Source organism: Pinus tabuliformis, chromosome 1_1, assembly GCF_031772625.1.
Source record: "Pinus tabuliformis cultivar Carrire ecotype Pingquan chromosome 1_1, CPIR1, whole genome shotgun sequence".
NCBI classification, from domain to species: Eukaryota; Viridiplantae; Streptophyta; class Pinopsida; order Pinales; family Pinaceae; genus Pinus; species Pinus tabuliformis.
The window spans coordinates 59,670,882-59,686,683 of NC_142297.1; the positions used below are offsets into that span (position 1 = coordinate 59,670,882).

At 39.0% G+C, this 15,802-nt stretch overlaps 1 protein-coding gene across 1 annotated transcript in view; it reads left to right on the top strand.

Annotated features, from left to right (window-relative positions):
* LOC149211554 (uncharacterized) overlaps positions 1-15,802 on the top strand; it is a 350,089-nt gene that overhangs the window by 126,396 nt on the left and 207,891 nt on the right. Inside the window, exons 13-14 of the mRNA XM_089388429.1 lie at positions 12,498-12,577; positions 12,792-12,876. Of these exons, the coding sequence (XP_089244555.1) occupies positions 12,498-12,577; positions 12,792-12,876 (165 nt within the window). The remainder of the gene's footprint in view (positions 1-12,497; positions 12,578-12,791; positions 12,877-15,802) is intronic.

Below are 15,802 nucleotides of genomic sequence, written 5' to 3' on the forward strand. Positions count from 1 at the left end.
AATACATATGTTTTCAAATCAGACTGAAGATCAATCACCAAACAGAGATACAAAACAGTCCATGGAGACTTAGATTAGTCAACTAAGTGATTTGTTTCAGCTCCTTTAATGACCTAGTGTTGGAGTGATATTCTCTGTGTAGGGCACAGATTAGGTCTTATCAATGTTACACTACCAAGCCATGAACAACATTGTTACAAGGATGGGATTCAGTACACTTCAAGTTTAGCCACGAGAAGGGCTTCGAAACAGACATAAACAACCATAGATCGGGCCTTAAACAATTGCACAGATGCCCTTGCAAGCAAGCTGAATTGAATTAAAAAGTGAATTTTTTTCATGTTTTACGCTGCCCAGCCCTAGGTTCATTGACTCGGCCGAGTCAATATGGACCCGGCCGGGTTGACCGAGTCAACTATGACTCGGCCGAGTCATTGGATGACTCGGCCGAGTCATAGTTGACTCGGTCAACCGAGCCGGGTTGCTGGCCGGGTCAATGTTTTTGGTTATGGCTCGGTTCGAAACGGCCGATTCGGAGTTGAAACGGGCGGGTTGTAAAACACTGCCTACAACAACTCCTCAGGTGGAGATGAAAAGACAACCAGCTGCTTGAAGAGCTCCTTCCTTTGATGTCATGAATTTCTTTGTCACAGAGTCTTCATCTTTTGGGACTTCTTCATAGGGTACAGACCATCCATCACTTTCATCCATGAGTCAGTCATGTCATCATTCCTTTCATCAAAAAGCGATCCATCAATCTACATCTGGCCTTGCTTCATGTCATGTTGCCTTCTTCATACTATCTTCTTTGGAAGGATCTTACATCCTTCTACATGGTCCTCTGGGAAGACATCCACAGTTCTTCCTTTGGCAATCCTGCATAAGCCCATCCAGATATTTGTTCAAAAATAAGAAATGAACACTTAAATCAAAATTACCTTTGTGATGGTCTTTCATCATGACATCTTCCAATTTGCATCAGCATCTTGCATACATGTTGACATATCTCCCAAATATATCCATTGTCAAGGGTCTCCATCTTTTTCAGACTTCCATCAGAGTCTTCATATCTTTCCGGGAGATTTCCTAGTCAAATCTTCTAGTCCTTGGATGTTGATTGCCTTTTCCATGGTTGCATAGTCCATGATCTCTTCCTTCCTTTCTTCACATATTTCATTCCCAGGAACTTCCAATCAGAGTTCCTCTAATTACTGTCAACCACCTCATTTTCATATGAGGACATATTATGTTGATTTCATCTAGTGTGACCTATGCCTTCCTGCATCCTTTCAGAGGAGGAGATCCTTTTCCTTTGATCATGCTTCTCAAGATAGAGCAATGATCCATGTTACCTGCAACCATACGACATGACTTTATAGTATTGAATACAAGCATACATACCTCATTTACCTTTAGGTCATCTAGGCTTCTTTTAGCAACTTCCTTGATTGAAAAGAGCTTCAATCCCTTGATCTGCTTCCATCTATCATACCATCATCCCATGAATTCCACAAATTGGAATTCCTAATGAAACACTTTGTTTCCTCTCTAGATCAGTGAACCTTCCGATGAAGATTCCATCTTGAATATCCCCATCAGCAGATGTTTCCTTTTTGACTGTGGTATGATGAGACTTGTCTTGGATGACTTCTTCCTTTCCTTAAGTTTCCAATGAGGTTCCTAAGAGCTATAACCTTCATAGTTGACTGCCATAGATTTTGTTCCAGTTTTCCTTCATGTTTCCCTATGGAGATGTCACGAGCTCTTGCTTCTAATGCTTCTATGATGCCATGATGCATCCCATCATTTATTATAGCCATATCTCATAACAGAAGACTTAGGAACTATGAAATGAACTTCGGTGAGGAAGACTATCTCGGTCATAGCAGAGATCTCTTCTCTTCCTCTTTTGTTATTGTCCCTTTTGAGCTTAGGACAATCTTTCCTGTAAAGTCCAGAATTTTTACATCCATAGCATTGAATCTTAGCTATGTTCTTCTTTCCTTTCTAAGGACCAAATTTTCCAAACTTCCCTTTCCTTTTGACAAATGTTTGAACACTTTTTGCCCTCAACCTGTCTTCTCCTATCTTGCATAGAAACCACAAGTTGTTGAATGGGATAGATTTCTTATCCTCGTAGACATTTTTTACCTTGTTCATCAGTTAGTGCTTTTAGAACAATGAAGATTATCTCCTTCATTTGATATCATCTCTCCCAAATCTTGCAGTTGAGATCTTATGAAGATATCCCTTCATCCTTTGATACCTTCAAACTATGTAAATCAAATCTAAGTGATATGACCTTTCTTATCGCATCTTCAGAGAATAGTTCTACCAGCTTATCATATATCTCTTTTGATGTCTCCAATCGTGCTATGTAGGGAAAGAGGGGACCTTTGACTGATTTCATAAGAATCCCTTGAGCCCTTTGATCCCTTTCATGTATTCAGATAATGCTTGACATTCGGATGGTTTGGAGACTTTTCCATTGATATGATCAATGACTTCACTTTCTTCGAGGACTATGTCTATCCTCCTTTTCCATGCAAGGAAGTTCGATAACCCAACCAGCTTATAGATCTCCTTGCAAAACGAAGTCATTTTACTAGATTAGATTATAGAATAAAAGATACTTACTTGACAAGTGAAGATGAAATCTTCAACTTGATCCCTTTGATGATGGTTGATGAAGATGTATTAGTGCCCTTTTGGATGATCTTATTCCAAATGAAATCCCTTCTTCAATAAAAGGAGATTGCCCCTTTTATGATGACAACGCCTTTTGATCTAGCTTCCTTTTGGATTTCAAGAAGCTTCAACTTCAAATTGATTGAGAGTGGATCCTAGGAATGCTTCTGATCGAGCCAGGGTTTTGACTTTCTTCAAGATGATGATGTGATCTCTGTCCTTGAAGTGCTTTTTTTGAAGGTATTGACTTCAATCTACCTTGATTAGTAGATCTCTTCAACTTGATGAGGGTCTTTGTGGTCTTGATGACTAGAGGATACCAAGACTTTTGCTTGAGTAGACTTCTTCGATCTAGGGTTATGATGCTTTCTTTGTAGAACTTGACTTCACAATGATCTTCGCTTTGATGCCTTCTTTGAAACTTGATCTTTGAGTGTCTCTTGATTAGATGCCCTTCCTTGACTTAGTTACCTTAGCCTTGATACCATGTTGAGAAATCTAGGGCATCAGTAGTTAGGTGATTTCTCTTCAATTAGTAATTGCTTGTGAGTGCTTTTTACTTTTTTAGATTAGGATCTTCTTTACTTAGATTATTAGTGTTCTTCTTCATCAAACAGTTACCAATGCATGAACATAAATAGACAAGAGACACAAAATGTAGGCTATTAGCCAAGGCCAAAACCTCTCACTCTTTGAGAGGAAAACCCGCACAAATTCTTCTTATAGAGATTCCAATTGATGAATACCAAGACCAAGACCCTTGACCTATTTGCCACTCCAAGACCAAGACACAAGTTCTCTTGACAATCAACCTTCTTCTTGACTCCTCTTCCACTTTGACCTTCTTAGCATCGAGACATTGTCACCACCAAGATCTTATCACTATCTTGACACCGAGATCTCCTTTACTATGAGACCTCCTCACTATCATATTACTGAGACCGTACTTCTATGATGGCACCGAGTTCTTGATAACATTGATTCCTTCACTGAGCCTTTATCACTGAGATGGTACCGAAACATACTAGCATCATCAACGAACTGTGATTTCATGTTGATTTGGGGTAGCATCGGATGTGCTCTAGACATGAAAATTGGTGGAGATGCTAAAGCACGTGAGATCTCCAAGACCCAGAAATGGTTTGGGCAGATTCTAACCGGTTTGGGAGATATTAAAATAATTAATATTTTTAATGGAGTTCCTAAGCCTAAACTTAGGAAAAATTAGATATTAATGGGTATTAATATAAAACTGGGTTAGAAGGTTCCAAAAGTCATGGATCAAGCCAAATCTAATCTTAACCGTTGATTATAGATTTAATCTCGATCGTTGAAGGACCAACAGGAAAAGTATAAGAAGAGGCTTCAGGATCAGTTGGAGAACACACTGAGGTCATGGTCTTGGTGTTCGTCAATTGTAATCTCTACAAATAGAATTATGTGTGGGTTTTCCTCTCCAAGAGGGAGGGGTTTTGGCCCTGGCAGAATGCCAACATCTTGTGTTCTTGTCTCTTTCCTTTTGGTAGCTATTTGATGAAATACGAAATTCTGGGAGGCTGACTTGGTGCGGAGGAAAGGTCTTGTCTTGGTCTAGGGTGAATAGTCTCAAAGAATACTATTGAAAGGAAGAATTATCTTGACTGAGTTTTCCCCTTGAGGGCAGTGTTTCCTTGGCATGTGCCTACATTTGGTGTCTATTATTTTATGTGCTGATGCTTTTAGTAATTGTTTGATGAACTAAGGAAAGAAGATATAAAGAATCATAATAATAAGAAACATCACAAGTAATTATCAAGATCAATAAAAAATTTATTGTCTTTCCGATTTTCTAACATGGTATCAGAGCTTTGGTGAAGAAGGAAGAAAAAGACAGTCTCAAGCACTTGATCCATTCATAGGTACTATCTTAGGGAAGGAGTCTATTATATTCAAGGAAGATGTCTAACTCAATCAAGGGTGAGAACAAACTTGAAGGAGCATCTAACTTCAGATCCTGGAAGAAGAGGATTGACCTAATCCTCGAGAAGAACAAGGTGTTGGATTTGGTAAAAGGAAATGTAAAGAAGCCTACAAAAGAAGCCAATGATGTTGACAAAGTGAAATTCAGGGATTTAGAATTGGTGGCTATGACTCTGATGGTAGAAGGGATAAAATACAATCTTGTCCCATTCATAGCTAACATCGATCATGCTCAGGAGATGTATGAAGCCTTGTCGAAGTTGTTCACTATTAAGAACATTGGTCAAGTAGCAAGTTTGAAGAATGAGTTGAGGACTATGAAGATGACTAAAGAAGACATTGTGGACTATGAAGATGAAATTGTGTTAGAATGGTCCAAAAGTCATGGATCAAGCCAGATCTAATCTTAGCCATTGATTAGGGACTTAATCTCGACCGTTGATTTGTTAACAAGAAAAGTATAATAGTAGGCTTGAGGGTCACTCGGTGAGTACACTGAGGGAGACCAGTCAGTTCAATTTCTGGAGCGGGGTTAGCTGAGAAATTGAACCAGTGGTCTGATGAGCAGTCAGGAGTCAGCAAGTACGGAATAGAGAGACGGGAGATCAGTACAGAGGCAAAAAAGGTAGACACAGGGCCAGAGGGAGCCACACAGAGGCAACAGAGACTGCACAGAGCCAGTAGGGCCTGCGCAATCCACACAGAGGTGGCAGGAGTGACGCAGAAGGCCAGAGAGGTTGCACAGAGTCTCAATAGGCTGACGCAGAGGGTTTCAGGCCACGCAGAGGTCAGCAGGGCTGACGCTAGGTTCATAATAAGTGCTAAATAATTTGTCTATATATGGGTAAGCTAATTTGGCACCCTGTTGTACTAGAAAATTGCTGAATAATAAAATCCTCCGTTGCTGCACCGGTTTTCCCACATTGGGTTTTTCTGGGGACATTAGTCCAGAATATCTGTGTTAATGTGTTGATTCTTGTGCATATGTTTTTGGTTTTTGTTTTTTTCTTCTGTATTACGGTGTGATATCTGCAGTAGTATTTATTTTAATAATTATTGAAGTGATTTCATGAATAACTTATGGTGGAATAAGTAGGAAAAGTAAATCCGTTACTGTAGTGATAGAATTTTCACAAATCTGTGTTGACCCTTTGCTGCTACTGCACTGTTGGAAATTGCTCTGTGCCTCTTCCACTACTACAACATCCACTGTGCTGCCTCAGACTTTGGCACTCTAATTCTGCCTCTGTTGCTCCATCACATCTTGCACCAACTGACACCCGTCATTTTGATACTGTCATTAAGGGCTCCTGTAGTCGTATGTGATCCAAGAGTTTGGGCACCTCAAGGATCCTGCCCTTCTCTCTCGACTACAACTCCATGTCGTCCCACCTCTTCTCCAGAGGCACATGAGCACTCATGGCACAATCGTCATGCTCGCCTTCCCTGTCATCTTTCGTTGGAGCAACCTTCAATTCAGAAGCTTCCTCCTTGCCCTTCTTCCTAGGGCACTGAGTGGCATAATTTCCAAGTTCCCCACACTTGAAGCATCTGGCTTTGGAACTATCCTTCTTCTTCCGCTTCTACTTCCTTTGTTGTCTCGATGATGCGAGGGCTGCATCCTCCTCCTCCTCCCTCTTGACCTGGGCTCATTTGCCGCTACCCCCCACCTTGGTTAACTTCCTGATCTCTTCTTGTCGAAGAGCTGCCCACATATCCTCCCAACTGGGGAGAGTCGCTCTGCCCAAGATACTTTGGACAAATGTCTCCCAGTCCTCGGTGACAGAATTTAGGGCTGTCCTGACCATGAATTCAGGATCTGGTGTAGACCCCACGGAAGTCAAGTGCTCTCTAATCGCTTGCAAACTGAGGAGGAAGGGATCGATCTCTTTTACCTTCTGCATTTGACCATGTCTAGAATCACGTATTTAGCCTTTGCTTGGGCCTCCTCATACTTCTGCAATAGATCAGCATCGACTGGAACAACAACTACTTTTAAGGCATAGTCTTTTATGCGATTTTTTTCCAGTATTGCTAGTATCCTGGCCTTCTGATCCAGGTGGATGTTGGTGGCCACCCACCTATCCCATTTGGACCCCCACAACTGTCTCTTTCAGTTTTTCAGTTTCCTTAATTATAGCACAGTTTACTATTTTTAGCAGCTTTTCGGGTCCTAAACTTCCGGAGCCGTTTTGAGGCCCTAAACGACGTTTTTTTGGGAAATCTACCGTCTTTTCTGTCATAGTCCTCAGAGAGATCTTTCCAACTGGCTATCATGTGCGTCAGACGGAGGTAATACGACCAATTCGCGACCCCGGGAAGTTGGTTGTCCAACTCACCCCAAAACGAGGCCCACAATTTAGCGTTTCATCTTCTAGAGTTAGGTTTTGGAATGTTAAGGGTTTTCCATTGTTTCTCAACAATAAATAGGCCTTCGAGCCTCATTGTAAGACAGTTCAAAGGCAAGTAGCCACACATCTCTTCTCAGAGATAAGCTACCATCGCCCCAGCTGGTTTATTTCCATTTCTGATTGTAAGCATATTTCAGTATTTTCCATTAATGAAATGAAGTATTATTTCCATTGCATCTTTGTGTATATGGTTATCTCTATAATTTGTTGCATTCATGTTTAAGTTCGGATCACCTTCCAAATGACAAAATTGGAAGCTCCATCCAATCTGTCTTGATCCCTCAATCCATTGACTGCCATCTCTGCTCAACAAATATAGGACAGGTTCTCTTCTACCTCTCCTGCTGCTAATCCAGCAAGACTTGGGTCTAGATTTCTTTGGCGCAAGAAAACCTCTGAGGAACAAGCTCCTCTAGAATCCCTCTGAGTCCTGATTTCCTTCACGGAAATCCTCTGACCAAATGTCGAATCACTCATCTCCAATACTCCTTTGCTGCTGTAACCCGGATCTAGATTTCTTTGGCTAGAAATCTGTCAAGGCAACGACTCCCTCTACCTCGACTCTGTTCTGCACCAACAACAACAACATCCCACCAGCTCCTCAGATCGAATCTATTCTTCTCCCCCAGTCCCAACAACTGAAGAATCTGAGCTCCTCTAGCTCTGCGCAATCACAACGTGAGCTAGATCAGCTCCTCCTGGCCACTATGTCACTCCTTTTGGTCCAGAAAGATGACGTGGCTCTGCCTGAGCCTGATCTGCCCCTCTCTGCTTCTGCACTGGCTTAGGCAGCTCACGCAGTTACTGCATGGACTCCTCCCAGATACCGCATTACCCTCACCTGGCTGAGAATGCTGACACAAGCACTGCGTGAGCCTCTGGGTCACCTCTTCTGCACTGTGTCACTCTCCCTTTGCACCTCTGGCTCTGGAACAACGCTGTCATTCGGGACAGTTGCCTCTCTGCAGCAAATTCTTTGGATCTCTCAGCTTGTGTCTTCAGTGTCCTATGATCTACAATGCTTTGATACCATGTGAAAATTTCTAAATCTACATGAGAAATCCTACCGCAATCACTAATTTATCATCTCCTACTTGTTTTTACATTCAAAACAAGTTATTTAATTATTAAACAACGATAAAAGCACTATTGCAAACTACACATACATACAGAAATGAACTGAAAATAGAATGAGACACGTACACAAGGGACATCGTTATTTTTGGATAAACGTACCTTGAAAAACCTAATGCAGGAAAACTGGTGCAACAACTCTGAGGGTTTTCTATTATTAAGCAGTAGTTCTAAATACAACTCTAGATGTCCTCTCAACAATCTAGTTACAAAGATAAAAATATACTGGTAGAAACCTAAGTGACATTACCTCACTTCACCTGGTTAAATATCTCCCCGTTCCGACAACTGGATTAGCTGTCCCTGGCTACAACTGCGCTACCCCTTCGCAGTAGCTGCGTGGGCTTGCATGGAGCACACTGGGACACTGCATCAGCACTGCACTGCCTCGTCTGCCTCCTGGAGCTCTGACGTGAGCCTTCTCAACTGATGTTGCTGCTCCTCAGCTGGATTCAGATTTCTGTTGGAGGGTGGCTCTACCCCAACGCTGGAAATGTGTGGGCCCTTCTTGGCCCATCATCAATCTCCCTGGGTCTGTGCTGCCTCCTCTGGCATCTTTCTGCCTTTCTCTGCTGTGTATTCGAGGTCCTAGAGAAGATCCTCCAACCTCAATTATCCATGCCCCTCTGCTGCAACAAGTCACTTGTTCAATTTTTTCAGCAAACCTTGCCCCAAAAAAATCGAACTGACTGATCTATCAAGTGTATCTCCAACTGACCCTCAAGCCTCCTCTTATACTTTTCCCTTGATGAATCAATGACCGAGATTAAGTCCCTAATCAACAACTAAGATTAAAATAGACTTATCCTCATCAAATTTTCTCACCCATATTCTTATTAATACCCATTAATATTTTTATTTTCCTAAGTTTAGACTTAGGAACCCATTAAAAATGTTAATTATTTTAGTAACTCCTCATCCGGGTGGAATTTCTCCAAACGATTTCTAGGTTCCGGAGATCTCATGTATTCTAGCCCCTCCACAAAATTTCCAAGCTAGAGCACATTCGATGCTACCCAAAATCAACATGATACTCTTCACAAGGCTGGCACTTGGGAGATTCTTCTTGCCCCACCAAATTGGTTAGGGCATGAGTGTTTGGAAAACTTCACTAGTTGGCATGGTCTCCCCTAGGGCCCTTTTGTTGAAAGGCTTGTCCTTGTTGAATTGTGATTTAGGAGGGTAGTTTGATCATGATCCCCTCTCTTTCCATTATGGAAAAGTTGTTCATCAATGTCTTTTGCCCCGACATTAGCTTATTTGTAAGTTTTGATTTTACCAAGGTTTTGATCTTTAATGCATCAAAGAGCTTTCTAAGAAACTTACATTTCTACTACCATGGGAAAGAGAATGAGATCATCATAGCTTACACTTACCTAGGAGTTTAGTTCATAGGGCCTTGTTTTATTATGTGGTTGACCCTCCAACCTTATTTTAGTACAGGGCACGAGTCTATAGCTTACACTTACCTAGGAGTTTAGTTCACAGGGCCTCGTTTTATTATGTGGTTGACCCTCCAACCTTATTTTAGTAAAGGGCGCGACTCTGTAGCCCTCATTAGACAATGCTTCCAAGGGAAGTTCCTTGACATCTCCAAACTCCACATCATGGATGTCATTATCAGATCTAGAGTTATTTATTTCTCCAAGATGTGGGGTTCAAGATTGTTACAAACATATTGGGCTAGGATGGAGAGAGTCTAGCCCTTGCTTCTCAAGCACCTCATTTGTTGTAAATGGATGGTCCCACAACGCATCATTTAGGCAGAGTTTGACGTCCACCCGTTCTTAGTCAAGGTCATTTTCCACTTGTTCTCTTTCCTTCAAAGTTAGGTATCTTTGAGACACTACCATAGGGAGAGAGGTACCCCTATCTTGGTCATTTTCTACTTGTTCTCCTTCCTTCAAAGTCAGGTATCTTTGAGACACTACCATAGGGAGAGAGGTATCCCTATCTTACACTTTTTTCATTGGAGGCTTTCACCTCACATTCTCACTTAGGTTGTGCACAAGGTTGATTCGTAGAGGTGTCTTGGCTTCTCCAATTGATGGTTTTCTCCCCAAAGCACATCCTCCTATTTAGATTCTCCCTTGATGTGCCGAACCATCTCTTGCTGACTAGGTAGGCAATCAATCTACAGATTGTACATCTAGGTCACCTGGACCACACCTCCGATGAGCCTAGGATCAAAGATGTTCTCCTACCTAGAACATATTTTCGAGTTGCACGATGGCATCATTGTGTGCCCCTCTTATATGCATAGATATTAGATGTGCTCGCTCATGATCCCTTTGGGATAGCATAGGGTCAGCTCTCATCAACGCCAAATAGATACAGACCACGATATATTATGATCTGATCGGATCTGCCAGGTGGGAGTGCACCTCATTTTTAGGTGCCCCCTTTACTATGATATTAGAGGATGCTATCACTCCCTCTATAGGGACTTGGGGGACTCCCTCTCTACATTCCTCTGGGTCCACGACCAGAGATTCTTAGCCCTCTTCATCAGAGTGAAGGATTTGATTGCAACAGAAATTAACGTGTCCTTCCTCAGCCTTGATATACCTTCTCATAAACTTTTTTCACTATTCATTGTTTGTCCATCAATTTATTAAACACCTTCCACCTTGGATTATACATGGTAGGTTCAATGGGCTAGAGAATCCTACAAATATTACTCTAGTACTATATTAAACATTAGGATCTATTTTTTATTAAACTCCACAACACATTTTGGGCACACATATATGCCTAAGGGCAAGATATTCAATATGCTCAAATGTCTTTGGTTCATGATACAAAGGGCACAAGAACTAATTTATAATACCATATGGGAAGGATTGTGGTCTTGTCGAACCAAATATACTATAATAATAATAATAAGAAGAAGAAGAAGAAGAATATCATTTTATCATAATACTATAATTATATTAGTGTTGGTATAACCTTAATGATCTAAGTCAAGATTACACCAACATGGGTTCTCAACAAGCATCATTAGGATACAACTTTGAAACCAGATTCATTCTAACAGGGCTACATGTCCGAATCCGTCGAATCTGACATGATTCGACCTAAATCGTGTCCTAAAATCCGGACACATTGTGTCCGATTGTGACACGATCAAATCTGGATTTCTGGACACGAATCCAGCAAAATGGGACCTAATACTCTTAATTTTATAACTGAAACTCTTAATTTTAGTCATAATTTTATAACCGAACTCTTAATTTTAGTCATATTTGATGCTATTAGTGGTTTCCACTCAGTTACTAGAATATTTCGTTCCTTACATAGTTAACATAAGTGTTATAATCTATAGCTAAGCTGTGATTGCATTGTTTTTATAGCATTTTTAAAATTCTTCTTTTCCAATCATATTTGGAAGAATTGTGTGCTTTTCTTAGTCAGGTTCCATTGCATGTTTGTTATTATATTGAGTAGGATAAACTTTTGAATCATTGACCGGAGAATCCACATGATAAACTTGTAGAAACTTTGCATGTTTCTGGATAATTGGTTTTGCCTGATTATTAACCTTTCCTCTCGTGTAGTGCATTGCATGTTTTGAAGTCATCAGATTTGATACTTTCAGAGGATACAAGACATTCTGGAAAGCTTCTCCTATTGGATCATGTCTTTCTCCTATTGGGTCATTGATGAATTGAATATGTGTTATGATTTATCATTTATGATTCATTGATTTATCATTTATGTGACATGTATTTGAATTTTGAATGTACTATCAACTATGCATGCTATAATGTTACTAACTTACTTTGTAAATAGTAAAACTTACATCTAGATGAAGATCTATGTTTGAAATCAATGAATTTGTATCATTAGTGATAATTTGTGTAAGAAATATCTAATTTTTAATATATATATATATATATATATATATATAACGTAACCGAACATGTACTGTTCCTGGGGGTCAACGTTTCCGAATTTGACACTCGAATCCCCATATCCAATGAATCCCGAATCCACGTGTCAGGTTTTTTAGGGATACAATGATAGATGAAAAAATAAATATCTCCTCTCCCTTCCCCCCTACTACTATTATTTTCAGTTTTGATGCTGATATTAGGCTAGGGCCTCACAGCAATTAGGGTCCTCTCTCTTTTAGTTTCATGTGTATTATTTATTTTTAAAATTTTAATAACATTCTACATATGACACCCCCATAGTCTAATGGCCACTATTGGTGCTTTCTAGTCCCACTGACCTCTTGGTAATTTGTAGACATTAATGAAATGATCTTTTCTTACCTTATTTGAGTACACTACCTTTTTGCAGCGGTTTCTTGAGATGCTTCACACGGACATTGGCAGCATTGACCTAGAGTGGTTGAAGGATATTCCACCTGATGATGCAAAGTAAGATTATCTTTTCCATCCTTTGAAGAGAAACAACATGTTAATTCTTATATGAAGGGTAAACACTTTCTCAACTGTGTTTCCTAATTTATGGAGAGGTTATGAAACAAGAATTTGAAGTCTATATGTTTTCTGTACACATCTTTAAAGGATTTTATGGATACTTTTATGGAAAATAACATGATATTATTCTTTTACTTATTTTTTTTGCCAGAAATTTTCTTTTAAGCATTCGAGGATTAGGACTCAAGAGTGTTGAATGCATTCGCCTCCTGACACTTCAACAGCTGGCCTTTCCTGTAAGTAATATCACTTGTATAATTTAATTATAAATTCCCTTTAGAAATTTTGTTATACTTGGAGTTTTATGAACCTGTGCATCCTGGTCCTTCCAAACCTGTCAAGAATTCAATTCCGTATGTTTAGATAATTCTTTTTGCCTTTATGCCTTTAACTTGGCATGACTCCTCATACTTCAGAACTGTAATTGCTACCTCTACAAGTATGTTTCTGAACATCATGGATGAAATATATAGAATGTTGTTGATTCTTGTAAGCTATAATCCACAAAACCCTCAATTTTTCCTCTGCAAATTCTATTCTGCCCTTTACATCCCATTCAGAATTCAAAAAATAACTTTCACATCGTCAGATGGTATGCAAATGGAAATCTAGTATGCTTAGCCATTAGATATGTTGTTGCAAAAAAATGCAATGTTGTAAAAGATAGCTTTCCTTATTAAGTAACCAGTTAAGGCATGAGTATGAGATCCAGTTATCATTTCAAAGCAGCCGGCAGAGTCACTAGCCATGATGATCAAAACTATAATAAAATATTTTGTTAGATTTTAATGGGAAATTGAGCATGGTGCAATTTGGAAACAATATTTATCATTAACTTTTCAAACTAATGATTGTATTGAAGTTATGGTAGTTATGTGACTCACCCAGGAAACATCCTTTTAGTTTTAGTTCTGGGTAGGGCTTAGGTTTTTGGAATATTCCATAGTTAAATTAGCAGTTATGTTAAATTTATCTAATTGTATGATGCTACATGTCTGATTCAGAGGACAACAAAAGAAAAAATATTCAGCCTTCCAGAATTAAACGTATTCCTAAAAGTAAAAATTTGCCGCAGTAGAACAATATTCCATCTTTTGATTTAGCCATCTTTGCATCAAAGGACAAGAACTTTTTACGTTCAAGGTGAGTCATTTCTAGAGATGAAAGCTTCACCAAAGCATTAAATGTACAAAGTTATGTGGATGTCTTATGTTCAAGGTGAGTCATCTGCGACAAATGAAAGCTCCACCTATGCATCGAAAGCACAACTTTTTGTAGACAAGCTTTATGTAACAATACCTATGATTTAATAATATTGCAGGTTAATGTAAACCCAATTTTGGTTCCTCTACAAAGCAGCAGTCGCAAACAATTAAATACACATGCAATACATATGTAGAAAAATTCCTATGAGAGATGCACAATATATTCGACGTCTGTAAAACTCAATACATAGAGACTTCTCATGAGAGAGATGTAGGTTATGAAACTAAATATGTAATTATACAGTGACATGTAACTGGTTAAGTTTGAAGTCACTTATTATATCATCACTTTATTAACGTAATATACAGAAAATCTCTATTCATAATCTAAATTCCTAAGCTATGTAATACTTGACATGACCATGATTAAATACTAACTCTCACTCTACGTTAATGCTTTTCCCCAAAACAGACTTATATGGACTATGTTTGTTGTGAATGATCTATAGTCCATCTATGAGTTGTGCAACTAATCGATAATTGGAAATGATGATGTTGGTAGTCTGTTCGTTGAAAATCTTCCAAACAACTATTCACAATCTAACTCCCCAATGCCTCGTGTATACACCAAATGCCTTCTCAAATGTCGTCCAAAAGACAGTGTATGAAGCTGCCATAGCATGAGAAGTATGTTAACTCTATGATCAATGATTGGTGGAAGTCTATCAGTTGAAAATGTTCCAAACTGTTATCTACCTTTTCGAAGAACAAAACTGGTGTCTTTATGCATAACAGAAATATATTAATTTATGTATGTTACATTGCCACTCCCTTAAATTAATGATGCTTCATCATAGAATCTTTTTTTTTTTCAAACAAAAACTTTATATTTATATTCACAAATTTGCTGCAGCTGTACTGTTCAGCATGCGGATACATAGAAGATATTTTCCAAAGACTGTTATCAAGGCTAACAACCTGTTTTAAAAAAATGCTAGCCTTATTTTCCAAATGGCTAGTAGAACTACATCCCAATCCCAATATTTCCTATTGTTGATGATTATAGCTCTGCTGCAGCTGTACTGTTCAGCATGCAAATACATAGAAGATATGTTCTAAAGACTGTTATCAAGGCTAACAACCTGTTTTAAAAAAATGCTAGCCTTATTTTCCAAATGGCTAGTAGAACTACATCCCAATCCCAATATTTCTTGTTGTTGATGATTATAGCTCGGATAGGTGCTTCTGCATAGGCTAAGTGTCAAGTATGCAGAAGTTGTCCAAAGCCTCTCTAGGTACTCACTCGCTTAATTTATTATGTGACTTTTATGATTTTTTTCTAACTTAGGAAAAGCATATTGATTAATTAATAAATTAATTAATGTTGGCTATTGGATTAAGGTTTTCCAAATAAAAGTGAATTATTCACTTTAGTGAATTAGATCTAATCACTATGTTGAAAAAGTGTAGCGAGAGAAGGTCTTCTTTGGCTCGTGCCTTAGCCAGAAAGACCGAGTTTGCCTTTCCTTTGACCATGGACCAATTCATATTGGATTAAGGTTTTCCAAATAAAAGTGAATTATTCACTTTAGTGAATTAAATCTAGTCACTATGTTGAAAAAGTGTAGCGAGAGAAGGTCTTCTTTGGCTCGTGCCTTAGCCAAAAAGACCGAGTTTGCCTTTCCTTTGACCATGGACCAATTCATGGAATTGGAGAATTCATGAATAGAGTTGGAGGACCAGTTATGAGGATCCTTCCTTCAATTTGACTACAGATCGATTCACAGTTATAAATTTAGATAAAATGAGTTGGGAGCTTCAGTTTCTAATTGAGGCAAGGATGAGTTAGAGACAAGTTAACAGGTCAAACAAGTCAAGTTAGAGACAAGTTAACAAACAATTCAAGTTAGAGACAAGTTAGAGACAATCTAAACTTAGTTAACTTAGTCAATCACAA